Raw genomic sequence first — 18,043 nt, 5'->3', positions numbered from 1 at the left:
GCATATAGTGTTCCCGTTCCGTTTTACAGCACCGGAGCTCCGCCCCTTTTGGCTCCGGTGAAAGTCGGCCTACAACAAACGTCAGCGACCGCCTCCAGCCGGGCTGCCTACGTCAGAGTCCATCCTTGTGCACGCTGCAGTAACAACCTGAAGGACTAATGCCGGGCTCCAAGGAGACTTCTCATCTCCATGAGGATCAGGACAGGAAACCAGTATCCTGCTCTGGGCTCAGGCTGTGTGCTCCAGTACTGTTATTAATATAATAACATGATAACAGCTGCAGGAGAGTTGTCTCTTTACTACAGTCTGATCCAGTGTGGCTCTAAAATTAGATTTCACAGCCCTTACAGGTCTTTAATAAAGTGTAACGAGGTGCCAGTGATTCACCGCTAACACAGAGAATAAAGGTTTAGTCGTGCTTTAATAAGAAGATGAAATAGGATGACTGATGTAATTATAGATTTAACCAGATGACCCAAGTAGGCGGTTTGTTAACCAGTGTGTAGTTTGTCAAAAGATAACAGTAAAGATCCTCCATGCAGGCTCTCTGGGTCTCAACAGCCTATGAAGTACTTTAAAGGTACTGTGTGTAAAATTTAGGGGGATTCAGTGGCAAACTGCAGAGTGCAACCAGCTAAAACTTCCTTCAGTGTTCATTGTTCAGGACGTTTTTATAGGGAGCTGAATTATCCACAGAGGTCTCTTCTTCTCCAAAACAGACCGACCAGGTGATTAAAACCGATATACACACGGAATAAAGCAGCGTCATGTGAGAAATCAGTGTTTTCCGACGCTGTTCAGCATCTGAGAGACAGGCGGTGAGCCCACAACATGCTATTCTCTGCTCAGCTTTTTCTGATTCAGACGTAAGGTTTTAACCATGAGGTCTCTTCCTCTCCCAAACAAACAGACCAGGGGTCTCATTTATGAAACAATGCGCAGGATCGATACTAAAGATGTTTGTACGGACAAAAGCCTAAAATAGTGTACGCCAAGGCTTTCACCTCACCTTCAAGTCGCCAATTCCCAATCTCAAAAACATTCCTAACCATGGGTCAAAGTTTCTCCCATCAAGTCTGCTTTCATAGATCACAACTTTTGCATTGGAAGTGGCGTACGCCTCTTTCAGGCCTCGTTTTCTGCATACGCAGTGTTTAGAGATGAGACCTCAGGTGATTTAAACCACCAGAAACACTGAATAAAGCAGTTTCATGTTACAAATCAGTGTGATTCTGCAATTGGGCTTCTACTGTAGAAACATGGCAGTGCAACATGGTGATCTCCATAAACAAAGACCTGCTCCCTATGTAGATATAAACAGCTCTTTGGAAGGTAAAAAATCCCACAACAATTCTTATTTTCAAGTGATTATACACTAAAGAAAACATACTTATTATAGTATATTTCTGCCAATATATCCCCCTAAATCCTGCAAACTGGACCTTTAACATTGCAAATTTCTTAGCTTACAGAAGCTTATTTACACATTCAGCAGTTACAAAGCGAAAGTCCTTTTTTTGGCCATCTGATGAATGGTCTCCACTTACTCCTACAAGAAATATCTGGCTCTTAGCAACTGAATGCTCTACCACCTAGTCGCTATCTAGTCTGACTGCCATTTGGTGCAGGACGGTTGGGACATTCTTCATTGAAAACAGCAGCCTGCTGCTACTAGAAATGATGTTAATGACAGCAGTGAGACTGAACCAACATATTAACCAGAGACAGTGACATACTCTGTTCAGCTGAGGGGAACTTATTTGGGTAATAACTGTTATTATTATTGTTATTTGTAGTAGAGTATCCAGCTATTTTAAATGGTTTACTCATAAAGTGGTTTTAGGAATAATAAGGAGCAGTGATGGACTTGAAATAATAAAAGTATTACAGTTAAAACTCAATTAAAAGCCCAGGCTTTTATTTGCTTAATCAACAGGCCTATATTTGGGACAGGGCTTTAATTCCTTTCACACAACAACTGTTGCTCAGCAAAGATCGGGGTGGACAGCCAAATTGTTTATTTAAACCAGTATGAATATTGCTTGTTTGGCTTCAGATAACAAATCAATTATGAATCATTCATATTATCTAGCTCTGACAGACAGCATCAGAGAGTTACATCACCCAGCATAATGACACAACACCACTTTATCCTGTTAAAACTACACTCACAACTTATTAAATTAATTGTTATGTAAAACTCTTTTGATTCTTTTGATCTGAGGATCCTTCAGGACTAAAGGAATATGAATAACTTACAGGGTAATCAAGGAACAGAGACATAATTTGAGGTAGTCAACAACCGGGTTTTATTCATCCAAAGAACTTCTATAAAAAAATGAACTGCTTTGCAACCAGACAAGGCCTCTAATTGAGACAGGAGTTTACTTATCAAAATGTGTAGCTACACCAGGCTAGTAAAAGGGACTAGGCTTTTAAATGAAGTTTTACGGTGATCAAAATAACAGACACTGCTAAAGTGGGATTTCCTCTCAGAGCTTAAACAAACTCACGTCTCTGTCTCTAAACATATCTTGTTGACTTCCAGAAAACATCATGCATCAGTAATTTTTCATTCCACCACATGTTCAGGTGACACAGAAAAGTGTGACTGAACCTGACTGAGCCTGAAGCATGTAGTAATGTGTTGTTACATCTGTTTATAGTACATGAGGGTTATATTTCGACATTTCAGGCAGTCTAAAATAGAAGAGGTGAGGAAATATAAGGTGTAGCATACTGCTGGTTACACAAGGCTGACTACAAGCACCTGATGACTGTTAAAGGTCTTAAACTGGACGTTTTTTGAGGAGATGTTTCCGAACTGAAGGAGCTAATTAATAAGGAAGACAGCAGAATGTACTGTGCCTCACCTCCCACTCACAGGCGGTCTAATTCAGGGTCACCAAAATACCAAACAGGCATAATTATATTTAAAAAAACAGTGTGTCAGTCCTGCTGTCTTTTCATGAAAGTCAGCTCTTTGTTACCTTAAATGATCAGTTACTGACCAAGTCACTGCAACATACATTCCTGTGCTTGTCTCCAGAGAAAGGATTGAAATGCACAGTGGGTTTACAGAGTGGGTGATTTTCCCTGAACTGTTGTGTGGAGTGAAAGAAGTGCAACATGTCCCCAGCAGCAATCTCATGACCCGGGCTCAAGCATGTGTACACAACAAATAGCCAAGGAGTACATTCCATCACCAGGCTGAACGTGTGTGTGTGTGTGTGTGAATGTCTAAATCCTTGAGGTGGAAAACTACAACGTGAGAGAAGGGGGCAAAGAGTCAGTGTTTGTATTCTGATATCTGATGCAAAGAGCCGAGCAGTCTGGTATAAAATGGGACAAAAGCAGTTTCTGAGCAGTGTTATCTAGGAGAAGTCAGAGTACAAATACCTGGGGATAGCTCTTCTATTCCCTCAGCTAAATTAGACACATTAAGACTGATGATCTCTTCTCTCAAATGCTTAAATTTAACCCAGGTACAATATATTCCTTTGGGGCAATTAAAACAATCCATTGTTGTTTGTAGGAGACTTTGGCCCTTATTTTACATTCTGACAAGGTGCATAGCTTTCTTTAACTAGCTAGTGCTGATGCGATTGCTGACATTATGTCATTCGTAGGATGTGGGAGAGTTCAGGAGAGCATGTGGGAGAGTTTGAGAACAGAATGAAGCCTTCTGTGTCACTGTACCAGAACAGAAAGAAGTCTTCTGTACAGTAATTAAGGAGCTGGGTAGAAGATTAAGTCCCAGGTTGGTTAGAAAATATTTAAGGGGAAATATGCCCGTTTTCAAAATTTGTACTGTACATTTTATTCCTGCGGTCTGAGACAGTCAAATCCAAAAACTAGAGTGCTAAAGGTCAAATTTGTGATGTCATCAAGTATTAAGTCTGGAGCCACTTTATAGTAGACACTGAGAGCGTCCAGGGGGATGTTCTGAGTATATGGGTATATTTTCTGTTTCAGGACTGAGAACACTTCAATAGAAAAAAGAGCATTTTGGTATAAATATATCAAACAGTCTGTAGGTCCACAAAATCAGGCCCCCATTCATTGCCTATAGAGCAGCTCCAGACTGAAAGAGGTATTTCACTGCTGGAAAGATGGTCTTTTCATAAAACTGGACTGTCTGTGTAGTAGAAACAAGCAGGCTGACACTTTCCTTTTCTTTTGTTTCTATGAGAAGTACCCCAACTACTGTAAGAGACTATAATTTTTACAAAAAAGAAAAAAAAAAATCAAAAATCAAACTAAAGCAAGACAGACAGGAGATCCGCACACCGTATAAAATGCTCACATTAGTTTTAATTGTGCAACGTTTTGATTAAACAGAAATCTTTGTCAGGCATTTTGAGAGATGATGCAGTAAGACAAAAATACTTTTTGAAACTGATGCTATATGACCAGAGAAAACAAAGGAAAGGGGCCTTGGCATTTGCTTTCACTCAGGAGATTAAAAAAAAGCTACAACCACCAGAATGCACTGCACCGATCAATGGACTACAGTTAAACTGCAAGCTAAAATATGTTCATGAAAACATTTGATGTGAGAAATAGGAAACGCAGTGACAGAATCTTGGCTAATATTTAATCAGTGCTTCTCAGTTTTACTCTGTGATCTCAGGTTTTTCAGCCTCCATTTTCACTGTGCATAAAAACAGTATGGCGCCCACTTCCCGTTCACAAACTCTCGCTATTACAGCTAAACAGGGCACTAAAATATGTTTCTAAAAACATTTTAGGGGAGAAATAGGCAACACAGTGAAATAATCTTGATTTATTTGATCAGTGCTTCTCAGTTTTACTGTTTTATCAGATTTAGGTCTGTCCCATGATCTGCCTCTTTGTGTCTGTGGTGGTGGGCAATATAAAAATGTGGAAGTACAGCCAGATGACCTATTTTGCTTTATCTACATTATCTGGTGAAATTCCGCTGGAGGTGGTTGAAAGGTATCCCATTAATAATTGATGACATCACAAGTTTGAGACTTACTTCTCTGGTTTCTGGCTTTGAGAGAGTAGCTATATCACAAATATTGACTGGACTTTCCTTGGTGATGGAAATAAAATACTGGAATTCTTAATCTTGGTGACGTTCCCCTATAAGCTGGCAAAATAAACAAGCTATTAGCGTGTCTGAGTGACTATTTTAGTCACGTAGAGTTGGTGCTGATCTGCTCATAATTAAAAAGTAGGGCTCATTAACAGGCGGCTCGCTCAGTGTGTGACGTGCACTTGTAGATAAAATATAGGCCTACATTAATGAAGGTTCATTAGTACGGGTTTCTATTTCTCTGTAATGTAGCACAGTGTTAACAATGTTACTGATACTATTCTTTCTCACACCTTCAACTCAAACCACCAAAATATATCATTTAATCATTACATTCATATCAGAAACATGCAGGAGACTAGTCCACTGATGGACCGTAATGATGACTGTTGGTAGGAACATTCTTAGTCGGGGGCAGCCCGATATAACGACAAACCATAAAATAGTTCAGAACATTTACGACATTACGATAACCAAAACCTAAGGGGATATCTAGTCTCATATCATGATTTTGATATCATATCAATATATTACCAAATCCTGTTAAGAAGTGTAGGTCTGAAATCAGGAACCAAAGTCTGACACCGTGGGCCCACTCTTTGACAAAATTGAGACAACTGCGTCACCCTCTAACTAACTTCCTACAGTGTCTTTGTTTGGCGTCTCTTGACCTGCAGTGATGCAACCATTGTATCTGCAGCATGTGGTGATAACGGGAAAGCTAACCCACAGAGCAAAGCTCTTCAGTTCTAAGCTTTGGTGACAAACAGTGGATAAAACAGGAGTCCTAAGCTTTTGGCTGGACTCACTTTGCACATGGTTTGAAAGAAACCCGCACCAGAGAAATTACTATAGGTGGTTTGGATACTTGATTATGATGGCTACCAACCACAAAAGACCAGATAGTCAATGACACAGAAGTGGTTAGGGACCTCCAGAAGAATGAATAAAGGGGGCACCATTACTCTGTTTGTAGAAATAATATTGTGACATTAAAATAGCTGTTCTGATAGACATGCCACACTGACCCACTAACCCTATCAAACTCACTCATAATCACAGCTTACAAAACCGATCCACTAAAGTCCTTATTTGCCAAAGAACAAAATAAACCTCCACGTTGTCCCAGACATTGTTTTTTTTTTATCAAACCATAAGCTGTCTGACCAAGGTGGCACACCGACAGTGGCACGGTCTAAAAATATTGTTGAGTCAACAGAAAGTCTAGACACAAAGCCTGAGCAGAATAACACTCAGGCGTGCCACCCCAGTCTTACTGTGGCTGTTTGCTTATAAGGGTCAAAGAGCAAAAGTTTGTCTCTGCCACTTTATTTGGAGGCAGAACTGAACGTAAATAAACCTGTTACGTTGCCATTAATACATCAGTACACAGAAAAACTGTGAGTGCGTGAAAATATGGCAAAGTACGCTGCTCTTCAAACCTGAGTTTGTTTACAACCTGTATCTGGTTGCTTGTGCTGTGTGTAGAAACAATGACTAGAGCCAAGAAAATAAACCCCAAGTTGTAATACGCTGTAGTTTTCTTTTAAGCTTAGTTGCTTAAGAATAGCTTTGCAATGTAGATGACCCATTTCATGACAATACCTACGTGTTAGCTAGCCAACTCTCAAGCTAACCCACCAGTTATGTGAAAGGTTTGTGCAATGGTATCTGCTTTGGTCTTTCGCCTGGGAGCTACAGCAGTCAATTTAAATCATTTCTAGTCATTTTGTAGGACTGGCATCTTTGCATTCACTTGATAGTAGGAAACTGGGGGGAAAATCAAAATGAGGTCACACTGTACATGTTGAGATTGGAACAGAGTGAGCATAGTACAGTATGTGGAGGGAAAACTGGAGAATGCTTATCTGATATATTTGGCAACTAGAACAATCAAACTAAAGCTGTGTTGAATTAAACTTTGGAAGGAAAATGAGGAGGTGAATATTTTCATAGGATAACAAGACCTCCTGTCTGTTTCTGTAAGCTGAAACCATTTCCCTCAGTGGAAATGAAGCTTTTATTTATTTTTATTTCACAGATAAGAAACAATAAATTATGAAGACAATAAAGCCTCCACAAAAAATAGCATTTTAAGTCTTGTGTGTGATTTATGCTGGCTTCATATGAGCAGAGGAAATCTCCACTCGTCACTAGGCTAATTTATACAATGTAAAATGCCACAGGCTTGTGCTAATAATTTTAGCATGTCGTGTTTGTTTGGAAAACGTGTCTAGTATAAGACAGGTGTTTTGTCAGTGAACCTTTTGTAACGTTACCTTTGTTAAATGTTGCTGTTGTCCCTGGCTTCATATGAGTAGAGGAAATCTCTGCTAGCTGCTAAGCTAATTTATACAATGTAAAATGCCATAAGCTTGTGCTAATAACTTTAGCATGTTGTATTTGTGGGGAAAACGTGTCCAGATAAAGACAAGTGTTTGTCTGTGAATGCTGAGTTATAGTGAAGCTGATTTGTGTACTTGTGTTTGTCTCTATTAAGCCATGTTTAATGTGTGTTTAATGTGTGTTTTTAATCAATTATTCTTTAAAGCACTTCACAGAAACCTCCGCTGCCAACTAGTGTTTTGGAGGTGTAACTGCAGAGTGACACAGACACACCACCTCACAAGTATAAATGCTCACAACAGCCTAGGCGACGTGCGTAGGTGACACGTGTAGACTGCCACACAAGTATAAATCCCGCTTCAGATTCACCCCTCACTCCTCCACAGCTCCAGTCCACAAAGCAGTGGGTGACCTCACAATAACAACATCCATCATTTTTACAGCCTATAGCTGCAGCCCCACTCCGCTGTGTTGCCTGAGGATGGCTGACCTAATATGACATGATGAGAGGTCATTGAGTGGTCACAGGGGCTGTCACTCTGACGCTGATGAAGTCACGAGATCATTCCTGACATTTACACCCAAATTGTGTAAGCCAGCACACACACATACGCACACTCTGGCATGCACGTTCTCTTGCTTGGAGGTATGTAAGGAGCTGCTGACTCTGAGCTTTATGAATAGAGTTAGTGTGCTGGGGCCATTGTGAAGTATATACCTACAGTCACATGCAAATCAAGCAGCTGGTGATACTGAGAGATCTTCTGATTGCTGTTCTGACTAATGCATTCATTGTTTAGTCTAACATGTATGAAAGAAATAATCATGGCCCTGTCCTTATGTGACAGAAGATCTGCCTGCCAGCACCTCTAAAGCTCGTTAATTAACACATTATATCTTCTATGTTCAATCTGTCAAAAAAAAAAAAAAGGTGCAAAAATGACAATTCAGTCATTCTCAGTCTCAGCTGGTTGCCTAGCAACTGCTCAAAAAGACAGTCCAGCACATAACCACCCATTACATGGTGATGATAAAATGATTACTCAAATAGCAAAGTTACATTTTTTGTCAATGAACTATTCATGAGCAATAAAATGCATACTTTCTAACTTTTGCCTTTCTTGGTCTGGTACAACCAGCAGGCACGTTTTTTTTTTTTTTTTTGCCTCAGCGCTGGCGACAGCTGTGGCTGGAAGCATTATGTTTTCAGGTTGCCCTTTCGTCCATCCATCCCATTTTCATAACCACACAATATCTCAAGAATGCCTTGGGAGAATTTCTTCCAATTTAGCACAAACGTCCACTTGGACTAAACAATAAACTGATTAGATTTTGGTGGTCAAAGGTCACTGTGACCTCACAAAACATGTTTTTGGCCTAACCGAATATGAATATTTTGCGTATGAATAACAGAATTCATATGAATCATATCAAATATGACAGAATTTAACACAAATAGGACATAATGATGAAGTCAGGACGTTTTGTATCCAAAGGGTCAAAGGTCAGCTTCACTGTGACATCATAATGTTCTGCATGAATCACTTTTCTGGTCATTACTCAACGTCATATCTCAGGAACAGAAGGAAAGACAGTTAGTCAGATACTAAATTGGTGACTCTAATCTTCACACTGTGCTGATTGTACAGATTGTATAGCCGGGGGGAAGATGTGTGTGAAGCATCCATGATTTCACAGACATGGATGTAAACTGTAACTGCAACTTGATTGGTGCACGGAGGCGTACAACCACGAGACAGTAATTATAGTTTTTTTCCTAGAAAGGCAAAGGCATGACCCGCGGTAGTCTGCCTCTGATTGGCTTACCCTGATATTCTTACCTTAACCCTAACCATTCTCACTGCTCATGCCTTAACGTAACAAATCCAATCAACGAGAGCGACGAGTACTAGTCAATCAGATGGAGATTAGGATGGGTCATGCCTTCGCCATCCTAGAATAAAAGGAAAGGCAACCACTAGCTTATGGTGGCTAATGTTAGCTAATGTAAGCAAACCTCAGATAGTAATCCTGAAGAAACGGCATCACTGAGTCATTTCACTAGCCCCCTTTTACACTGCCTGTTCAAGGCAGGAATATGATGCCATTATGCCTGCTCACCATGCTGTATATAACATGCAATTGTGAAATGAAGCAACAGAGTGGTCTCATCTTTAAGCTGCCATGGGAGGTAGTAACAGCGCCAAAATTATATCTTTATAACCAGGACAGGAGGCAGGACAGGACCATGGGCAGGACAAGTGTGATGTTTTGACAACGTGTTATGAGTGCAACTCACCGCGGGAGATTTAAATAGTAGCTTGTAGCAGTTAGAGGCTAACTCAAAGAGGAAGAACAGCAGCCATAAATGACCAAACAATGAGGTCTGGGAGCTTCTTACCCTCCGAGCAGAAAATAAAATCAGTCGCCATATAACAGAGACAGTAAATGATTGTTGTTGCCATGTTTTGCCACTGTTATAGTTCACAAAGCACTACAGATGCATGTGTTTTATGTCACACTAGAGTAGAGGCTGATGCAGTTGAGTTAAATGTCATGCCCGTCACGCCTCTTATGATTCCACGCTGCCAGCATGCTGTCTAAAATCACACACTGGAGCAGAATTATGCTGCCGTTGTTTGGTTCTATGTAAAAATGCAAAGTAGGCATAAAGAAGGGACTCTGTAGCAGCTCTATAGTGCGATCTCTGTGTAAAAAGGGTTACTGTCTTGAATGCTACAGTTACACTAAACTAACAATTATCCCATAATCATTACTTGTGACCACAGTGGTTGCTGTTCTTGCTTCAATTGTCCAGTTGTTTTAGAACGATACCATAACGTTCACATAGGACAATGTCAAACTAAGATGTGCTCTGAAGCTGACTTTTGCAGACTGTGCTCGAAAATCTTCATCAGTGCAGATGCCTTGCCCTGGGGGAAGGACAGTGATTAAATGTGCCTGGGGTAACAGAGGCCTGGGGTTAATTAACAGTACAAATAGTCCAGCTGGTGACATCCACTTAAAGCCCTCTACTTCTCAGTTTGTGCATGATGGATAGGTGTTGATTGCTGCATGGGTTAAATGAGATTAAAGTCAAGTTCAAACTTGCCCTGTCCACTTCAGGTACCTGCATCACCTAAATTACCACATGGACATGAGCTCATGGTCCACAGTTAAGAGGCATATCAAACAGTCTCTTTGTGTTTCACAGTTATGGGCTGCAGGCACATAGTTCACGATAAAATTTTTGGCACGCAACAAAGAATTCTTTTATCCAGTGTGATTTATTGTAAACCGCACTGTAGTCTCATGGTGATAAAGTGATCCTCATCCTCGACTCAGCAGTCCCCAGGTTTTGTAATGTGCAGGCTGTGTTAAGTCACTTTTGTGTATTACTGAATGGAGGCTTGTATGAGCTAAAGAGAAGCACCTGACTGATTAGGAAATTTACAGCTTGGTTTATTTTCTCAAGTTTACCTCATGACAGCAGGCAGCCCCACCACAAGACCGTTAAACCTCCCATATTCCATATGCTAGAGTCATTGAGGTGCATACAGCAAGCTCCCGTATGTCTTTACAAGGCCTACATCATCAGACATAAATACTTTTGTGTACTTATAAGGCAAAGTTTTTAGATGGCCCTGAACACCCATGGTAAAGCCACACCGCTGATTCAGGACACGGTCACACAAGAGCGAATGCAGACGAGTGACTTTCCCCTGCTAAGACGATATTCGTGATGAATATATATACTATTATATCCTTTATTCACCAGGTAAAAGTCACACAATATTGGCTGGTTAGACAAAGCAACAATCAATGTCCAGCGGGGTCAACCACATTTAATTCTTTGCTATTGGCTGAGGCAGCAACTTAGGTTCACCAAAGTTGAACTCGACATAATGCGAAGATGAGCCTTTGCTTTGCCGACAAAAGTTAATTTTTTATTCGCCCCTCACTTGCACTGAATGGAAGTAAGCAGGAGACGGAGCTTCATCAATGTTAATTTTCGCGTTGGTGACCGTGCCCTAAACCAGTGGTTACCAAATGGTGGATCACGGTCCAAAAGTGGATTGTAGGTCAAATCTGGATGGACCACAAGTGACTTGCGAATGTGTCAATTTGTAAAAAAAACATTATTTCGAAATACAGTAAATTTCCAGCACAGAGCTTTTATTCTGAAGTGCTGAAGAGTGAGTGACTAATGGACAGCCATTTGACAGAGACAGCAAACTAGCTCGACGACATGGCCTAGTAAATATAATTAAACGTTATATTAAACTGTGTGGACCTTGAACTGATGATTAAAGAGAAATCTGGACGCCCTGGCTGGACCAGTTGGGAACCACTGTCCCCAAATTACTCAAACAATGAACTGATTATAAAAATATTTGCATATTAATTTTCTGCTGATCAAATGTTCCACTGACTGAGTAGTTTCAGCTCAATTATTGTTTTATGTCAAGTACTGCCAGAATTGTGTCCATCACACATTACACTAGTGCTCTTTAGCTATATTGCTGTGTTATGGTGTTACATGACTTAGACCAGAGGTTCCCAACTGGTTCAGCCACGGCGTCCAGACATCTCCTTAATCATTAGTTTATGGTCCACACACTTTAACACATTCACCATCATACTTGCATTCAGATATCGTCAAACTAGTTTGCTGTTTCTGTCAAGTAGCTACCCGTTAGTCACTCAGTCTGCAGCAGGAAACAGCAATTTAAAATAAAAGCTCTGTGCTGGAAATTTACTGTACTTACAAATTAAGTGTGTTTTTTACAAACTTGTCGTGTTCGCGAGTCACTTGCAGTCCATTCAAGGACTTGCAACCTACTTTTGGACTGCGACCCACCAGTTGGGAACCACTGACGTAGGCAATCATGTTCTTGTGTCAGAGAGTGAGCCTTCATTTTAATGCAGTGACCAATCTTTAAAAAATATAGTTGTTGTAGGAATGTAAATTAATTGCTTGTGCTCATCATTTGATATCTGACACACTGACGCATCAGCAGAGGTGGCCAATAATAACTACATGCTTTACTCAAAGTAGTACTCATAAGGCATTATGATGCATTAGAAGTCCATTCAGAGTTAATCTGGTTATAAAACGGTAGTCATGATAAGAAGAGTGTGATATAATCAACATGATGTGCAACAGAGCTCGCTTTGAATGTAAACTATTTTATGCCCCATTCAGCATAGCGTTTGAGAATTACTCATTGTTTTAACTACCTGAAATTCACTTGCAAGTAAAGACTCAACACACATTCTCTGTAATTCTCTTTTGTACATCCTTTCTACCACTCACTCGCCCCTCCTCCACCCTCCTCCACTCATGTAAGCTGTTACAGGGACTAATCCTGAGGGGAAGTGGGTCAGTTGTGCGAGGAGGAAGCTCTGGTCATTAATACTGAGCTTGGAGATGAGGCTCGTGGCCTGCAGACCCAGTTTGCCATAGCCAAGCAGCTCCTTCTGAGAAGTGTAAGATAGCTAATTGCTGGGTAACAAGGGGTCAAGTATCCACGCTAAGAGCTCATTTCCCATATAACCATGGACCTGCTGACATACACAGGAATAATGACCTCTGAAGATGGGTTTCTTAACATGCTAGAAAAAAGTAAGACATCTGTACCTGTCATTTTTACTGAGTAGCTCAAACAGTCGGCCAAGAAACACATTAGAGCATGAGAGCGTGTTGTACATTACTGTAAACCAGAACCTCAAGTGCATTGAGATTAATTTGAGCAATAGTGCCCTCATTTGGTGAAAGCCAGTACTCTCAGAAGCCACAAAGCATTGTGGGGCTTTACCATGTGTGTGAAACTGAAGCAATGAAACCAATCTGCCTCTGTGGTGATGACTGCAGCTATGGCTCTATTCAGCCTTGCTCAGCCCTTGGATATTGATCCCCACTGGAGCAGCACATTCCCAATAAAAGCAGCAAGCTTCGAGCCAGCATGTGCAGGAACAGAGGACATTCTCTTACCGTGCAGTCCCTGGTGGGGGAGTCGGATAGCCTGTTACTGCTCGGCTCCCATGTTGAAGAGCTGAATCTTCGGCTGCTGCTGCTGCTGCTGCTGCTGAAGGCCTCCTGGGTGGAGCTCCGCGAGAGGGCCTCCTGAGTAGAGCTCCGTGACAGGCCTGAGTAGCTCGGGCGGGAGCTAGTGCCATACGAGTTGGACACATCGCTGGTTCGACTGCGGTAGCTCCGCAGGGCACTGGTGGAAGAAGACGGGCTGGAGGGAGAGGAGGAGGCATCACTGAGGCCCAGAGAGGCCAGGTCCCTGCTCAAGTCACTCTGGGATACAGATTTTCGTCGGTTCAGTGAGATGCTTGAGGCCACCGGTGAAGAGGAGAGGTAGCTGGACTGGGCCGAGGAGGAAGAGTAGGAACTGTAGCCGGTGTAGGTGGATCCCCCACTCAGCCCCGACCCCCCATAGCTCTTGGCAGGGGTTCTGCTGAGACTCTCGCTCCGGCGGCTGCTGATGCTGCTCCCGAGGATGTCAGTGCGTGGGATGGTTCGCCCCCGGTCGCGGTCAGGGTCTGAGGAGGTGCTGTAGTTGCGGCTGCGGGCGGCGGAGCTGCTCAGATAGCTGGAGGAGTAACCTGAGGAAGAGGTGGAGGAGGAGGAGGTGGGGGACTTGTAGGAGGACAGCCTGTCCCGCTCGCTGTAGGAGCTAAGGCCCGGTGTCAAAGAGGAGCTGTAGGAGCTGTAGTGGCTGGTGTAGGAGGGGCCAGCGTAGCGCTTGGCGGTGGAGGAGACGCGGGACATGCTGCTGCTGCTGCTGCTGCTGCTGCTGCTGCTGGTTTCTCAGCCACAGGGAAGGAGAGCCTCTGGAAGACTGCATCGACTGCAGCCACAGCAAAGAGACACGAGTATTAGTTCATCAGCAACAATCAAATCAATACTTACACTACAGCAACATTTATCTTTGCTTCTCTAAGCATTAAGCTGGTTGTAAAGACACAGGATGATTTAGTAACCTGGATCACTGACAATAAAACTTCCACATTTTATAATATAAAACTGAAAATCTAAAGTGATTCGTGCTCAGCTTTCTCTGTAACATATGACCACATACCAAAACACTGGCCCTCACTGACACTCATTACACTCTTAAAGGGATTATATCAACAATTTTCATGCTTTAACACATTTACTGTAAATCATATTTCCATTACATTACTGCAAACCATTTTCACAGCATGCCAACCTGTTTTAGATTTTTCAATGTGTTTTTCTTGACTTTCAGGCAGCCATTAGCTGCAGTGCCCTGTTATCAAAATCCATTTACAACTTGCAGCTTCTATAATGTAGATAATCTCTTAGAGAGAACCACGTTTTCTTTATCTGCCAGAGTTTGTTATTTCTGTGTTGTCCATAATGCAGCCATAAGTGCAAATTGATCTGAAATGTCTCCCCTGCATTAGCCTAAAAGGATAGTGTTCTTTTAAAACTTAAAAGCCTCTATTTGTAGAATTTGACCATAAAGCAGTGTGCGCTCCCACGTGCACTGCTGTCTACGACCTCAGTTTTTGATGCAGGCTTCCTGTTAAAATGTGCAGTTTGTTGATACGAGCTAATGTTACTCCCAGAAGGATGTTGCTGGCCCCACTACAAAAGCATTTTGTCCCATGTGGTAATGTGCCCAAGTGTTACAATTCTATTAAAACATAAGTTTTTTTCATCATCTCCCAAGATATGGCAAAAACAAAAATACAGTTACACCAAGAATGTTATTTACATCCTAAAATATTCTTTAAAGTATTCAATGCGAGGATGGAATATGGCACCAGAATGTGAGTGATCCTGTTGTACGTCACTTCTATGATTTCTCTTGTAGTGTCTCTGCTTTATGTTTTACGGATATGAAGCTCAGCGTAAGGTCAATCAGTAAGACTTTCTTTGTGCTCATCCATTCACAATTCTCTCCCTCCCACTCTCACTGCTTCCTCTAATCAGCTGATTATGGGTTTTCACTCTTATCCAATCAAACTTCACCACCATCTCTATCAGCCAATCAGAAAGTTACTGACAAATTTTAAATCTGCTCTCTCTTCTGCTGCTGTCAGCTGTCATTTTAGGCAGAATCTTTGTGCCCTCCTCCACCCTGTTCACCTCCAGCCATCATATCCAGAGTCCAGGACGAGCTCAACAAAGGCTCATTCCTCTACGCATTGATCATCAGCACTTCTCCATCTTCCTCTTATCTCATCTTCACCACCTCTACCACCACCAGTGTCTAGACTCTGACAGGGTTCCCTATTCAACTATGGATCAATCACCCTCCTTAAATCCTACCATCTCGATGGGCTCTAATCACCAAAGATTTTCCACATTTTTCATTCATATCTACTGGTCTCTCTGATAAAAAAAGAAAGAAAAAACTTTGTCAAAGGGAATTTTTTGGATCCATACCTTGGATGCTTCACAAACTAAGCCTTTATGATGACTTTGATATGAAAGTTTCAGTATGTTATAATCTGTACTGGTACTGGGAGATGTAACTCTCCTTTCTGTACTATGTACAGTAGTCAGTGGTGAGAGACGTAACAGTTTCCTGATCCCATTTGAATTGTGCCATGAATTACACACATGATGTTTGTCAATTTTAAAAGGTAATTTTGCAAGTCAAGAAAGTTTGTTGTAAAACTGAGTAAGACGACAGTGCACGATAATATCAGCACGTCATCGGTATCTGCCAGTATTGGCTTTAAAATGAACTCTTCAAATTACCCAAAATGCCTTTTCTTATTTTGCACAATGAATAAACGTAAACATTGAGAAGTATTATATTTCATATCTCCATCTGCTGGTGGGCCGTCACGATAGTATACATGCATAATGTGATGTTAATTCCACTACAGATGAGACTTGATGATCACTAAAATTAGGGAGGGAAAAAGTGGATATATCGATATCAGTATTGGTTATTATCCACGAGTTGTTATATATCAACGGATATCAGATATCAGCAAAAAATCCAGTATCGTGCATTCCTATAAATCAGATAAGAATCACAAGATAAAGCACATGGGGTAAGATAACGACATATATTGTGCTTGATGAGAGATGTAGTTCTCTGAGCAATGTCACACAAAACTGAATGGTGCTATGACAAACCTATTAAACTACAACATGCCTGACTTGCAAAATTATAGTTTTTATGACAAACATCATATGTGTAATCCATGGCCCAATTCATACAGGATCAAAAAATGATTTATCTCTTGCTGTAGATTTTTTCCAAAATAAGGATGCACAGGGCAGTGGTTCCCAACTGGTCCACCCATGGGGTCCGAATTGCTCCTTAGTCATTAGTTAGGTCGACAAAGTTAAATATATTCAGCGTCATATTCAGCATTTGGCCATGTCGTCATGCTAGATTGCTGTCTCTGTTAAGTAGCTATCCTCACTCTACAACAGGAAACACCACTTCAAATTAAAAGCCTGTGCCGGAAATCCACTGTACTTCAAAATAAAGCGTGTTCTTTACAAACTTGACATGTTCACGAGTCACTTGCCGTCCATTCAGAATGGGCTTGTGACCCACTTTTGGACCACAACCCACCAGTTGAGAACCACTAGCACAGGGGACACTAGATGGGGAGGGATTTCGCCTCTCTATAAAATCAACTTTAACATGTAAAACAGGTGGAGTGCCCCTTCTAAAAAGTAAAAAGTAGGCCTTTACAGTGCCCGCCTGGTTACACAACGACACTACCATGAGCCCACATCACGCAACTCTGAGGAGCATGATATACAATCCAACAGAGATCTGTAGTGACACAATTAGCACAAGCTAACATGCTTGCTGATACACCATTTAGGTGTGATCTAACGCTAAAGAAAGGCACAGCATCTTTTACTGAACTTAAATCCCACTCACTCAGAAAACCCACAGGGACCCCTTCTACCAACTTCAACTCATTCTGATATCAAGGAGATAAATATAAATATGGAATCTGTCCTGGCTATTCTGGCATCTCAAGTTGCAAATCCTCTCTGCAGGGCACCAGCCCACCCCTGCTCCTATTCAGATCAGCGCAGTGTGTGTCTCCCATGGCTATAATGGGACAGTCCAGCTGGGTGTTGGAGGTAAAGCCAGGCGGTGAGCACGGTGTGTTCCTGCAGCCGCAGCAGAGGCAGAGAGAGGCTCTTGTTCACATGCACAGCAGCCAGCGTCTGAATAAATAAAAGTATCTGGTGTTTGTGATCCGTGTTGAGTTCAGAGAGGGAGGCTCCTATTTCTTTAATTGTCCCTCTCCCCTCTTCTATCTCTCTCCCTCCCTTCCTCCTCGGCGGCCTGCCTCCTCTTCCGAGTGCACCTACTTCTCCTCGGTGTAATTTCCCCTCCTTCTGGGTCTCTATCGCTTTCTCCCTCTGCCTCCCTCTCTCTCTGTGACCACAGCTTTATCAATAATTCAGCATAAGGATCTGGAATAGGCAGACAGGCAGCGTGCTGGAGACAGGCCAACACACACTGCTGGCCAAAGCACACAGTGGCAGGCCAGGCAGCTGTGGCCATTCAGTTGAGTACTGCTAAGCCAGCCAGGCTAACAGCACCGAGGCGCTGGCCTTACTTTAAGTCAGCGAGCTAAAGGCAGGCTTGGTAGATGGATGAG

General features: G+C 41.9%; 1 protein-coding gene across 3 annotated transcripts in view; it reads right to left on the bottom strand.

The window, feature by feature from the left end:
• usp2a (ubiquitin specific peptidase 2a) overlaps positions 1-18,043 on the bottom strand; it is a 61,278-nt gene that overhangs the window by 28,599 nt on the left and 14,636 nt on the right. For all 3 annotated transcript variants that reach the window (XM_033632201.2, XM_033632200.2, XM_033632202.2), the window contains exon 3: positions 13,404-14,268. In XM_033632201.2, the coding sequence (XP_033488092.1) occupies positions 13,404-14,189 (786 nt within the window). In that variant the 5' untranslated portion in view covers positions 14,190-14,268. The remainder of the gene's footprint in view (positions 1-13,403; positions 14,269-18,043) is intronic.

This window comes from Epinephelus lanceolatus, chromosome 4 (assembly GCF_041903045.1).
Source record: "Epinephelus lanceolatus isolate andai-2023 chromosome 4, ASM4190304v1, whole genome shotgun sequence".
In the NCBI taxonomy this organism is placed as follows: Eukaryota; Metazoa; Chordata; class Actinopteri; order Perciformes; family Serranidae; genus Epinephelus; species Epinephelus lanceolatus.
This window is presented reverse-complemented; position numbering and strand designations above follow the sequence as displayed.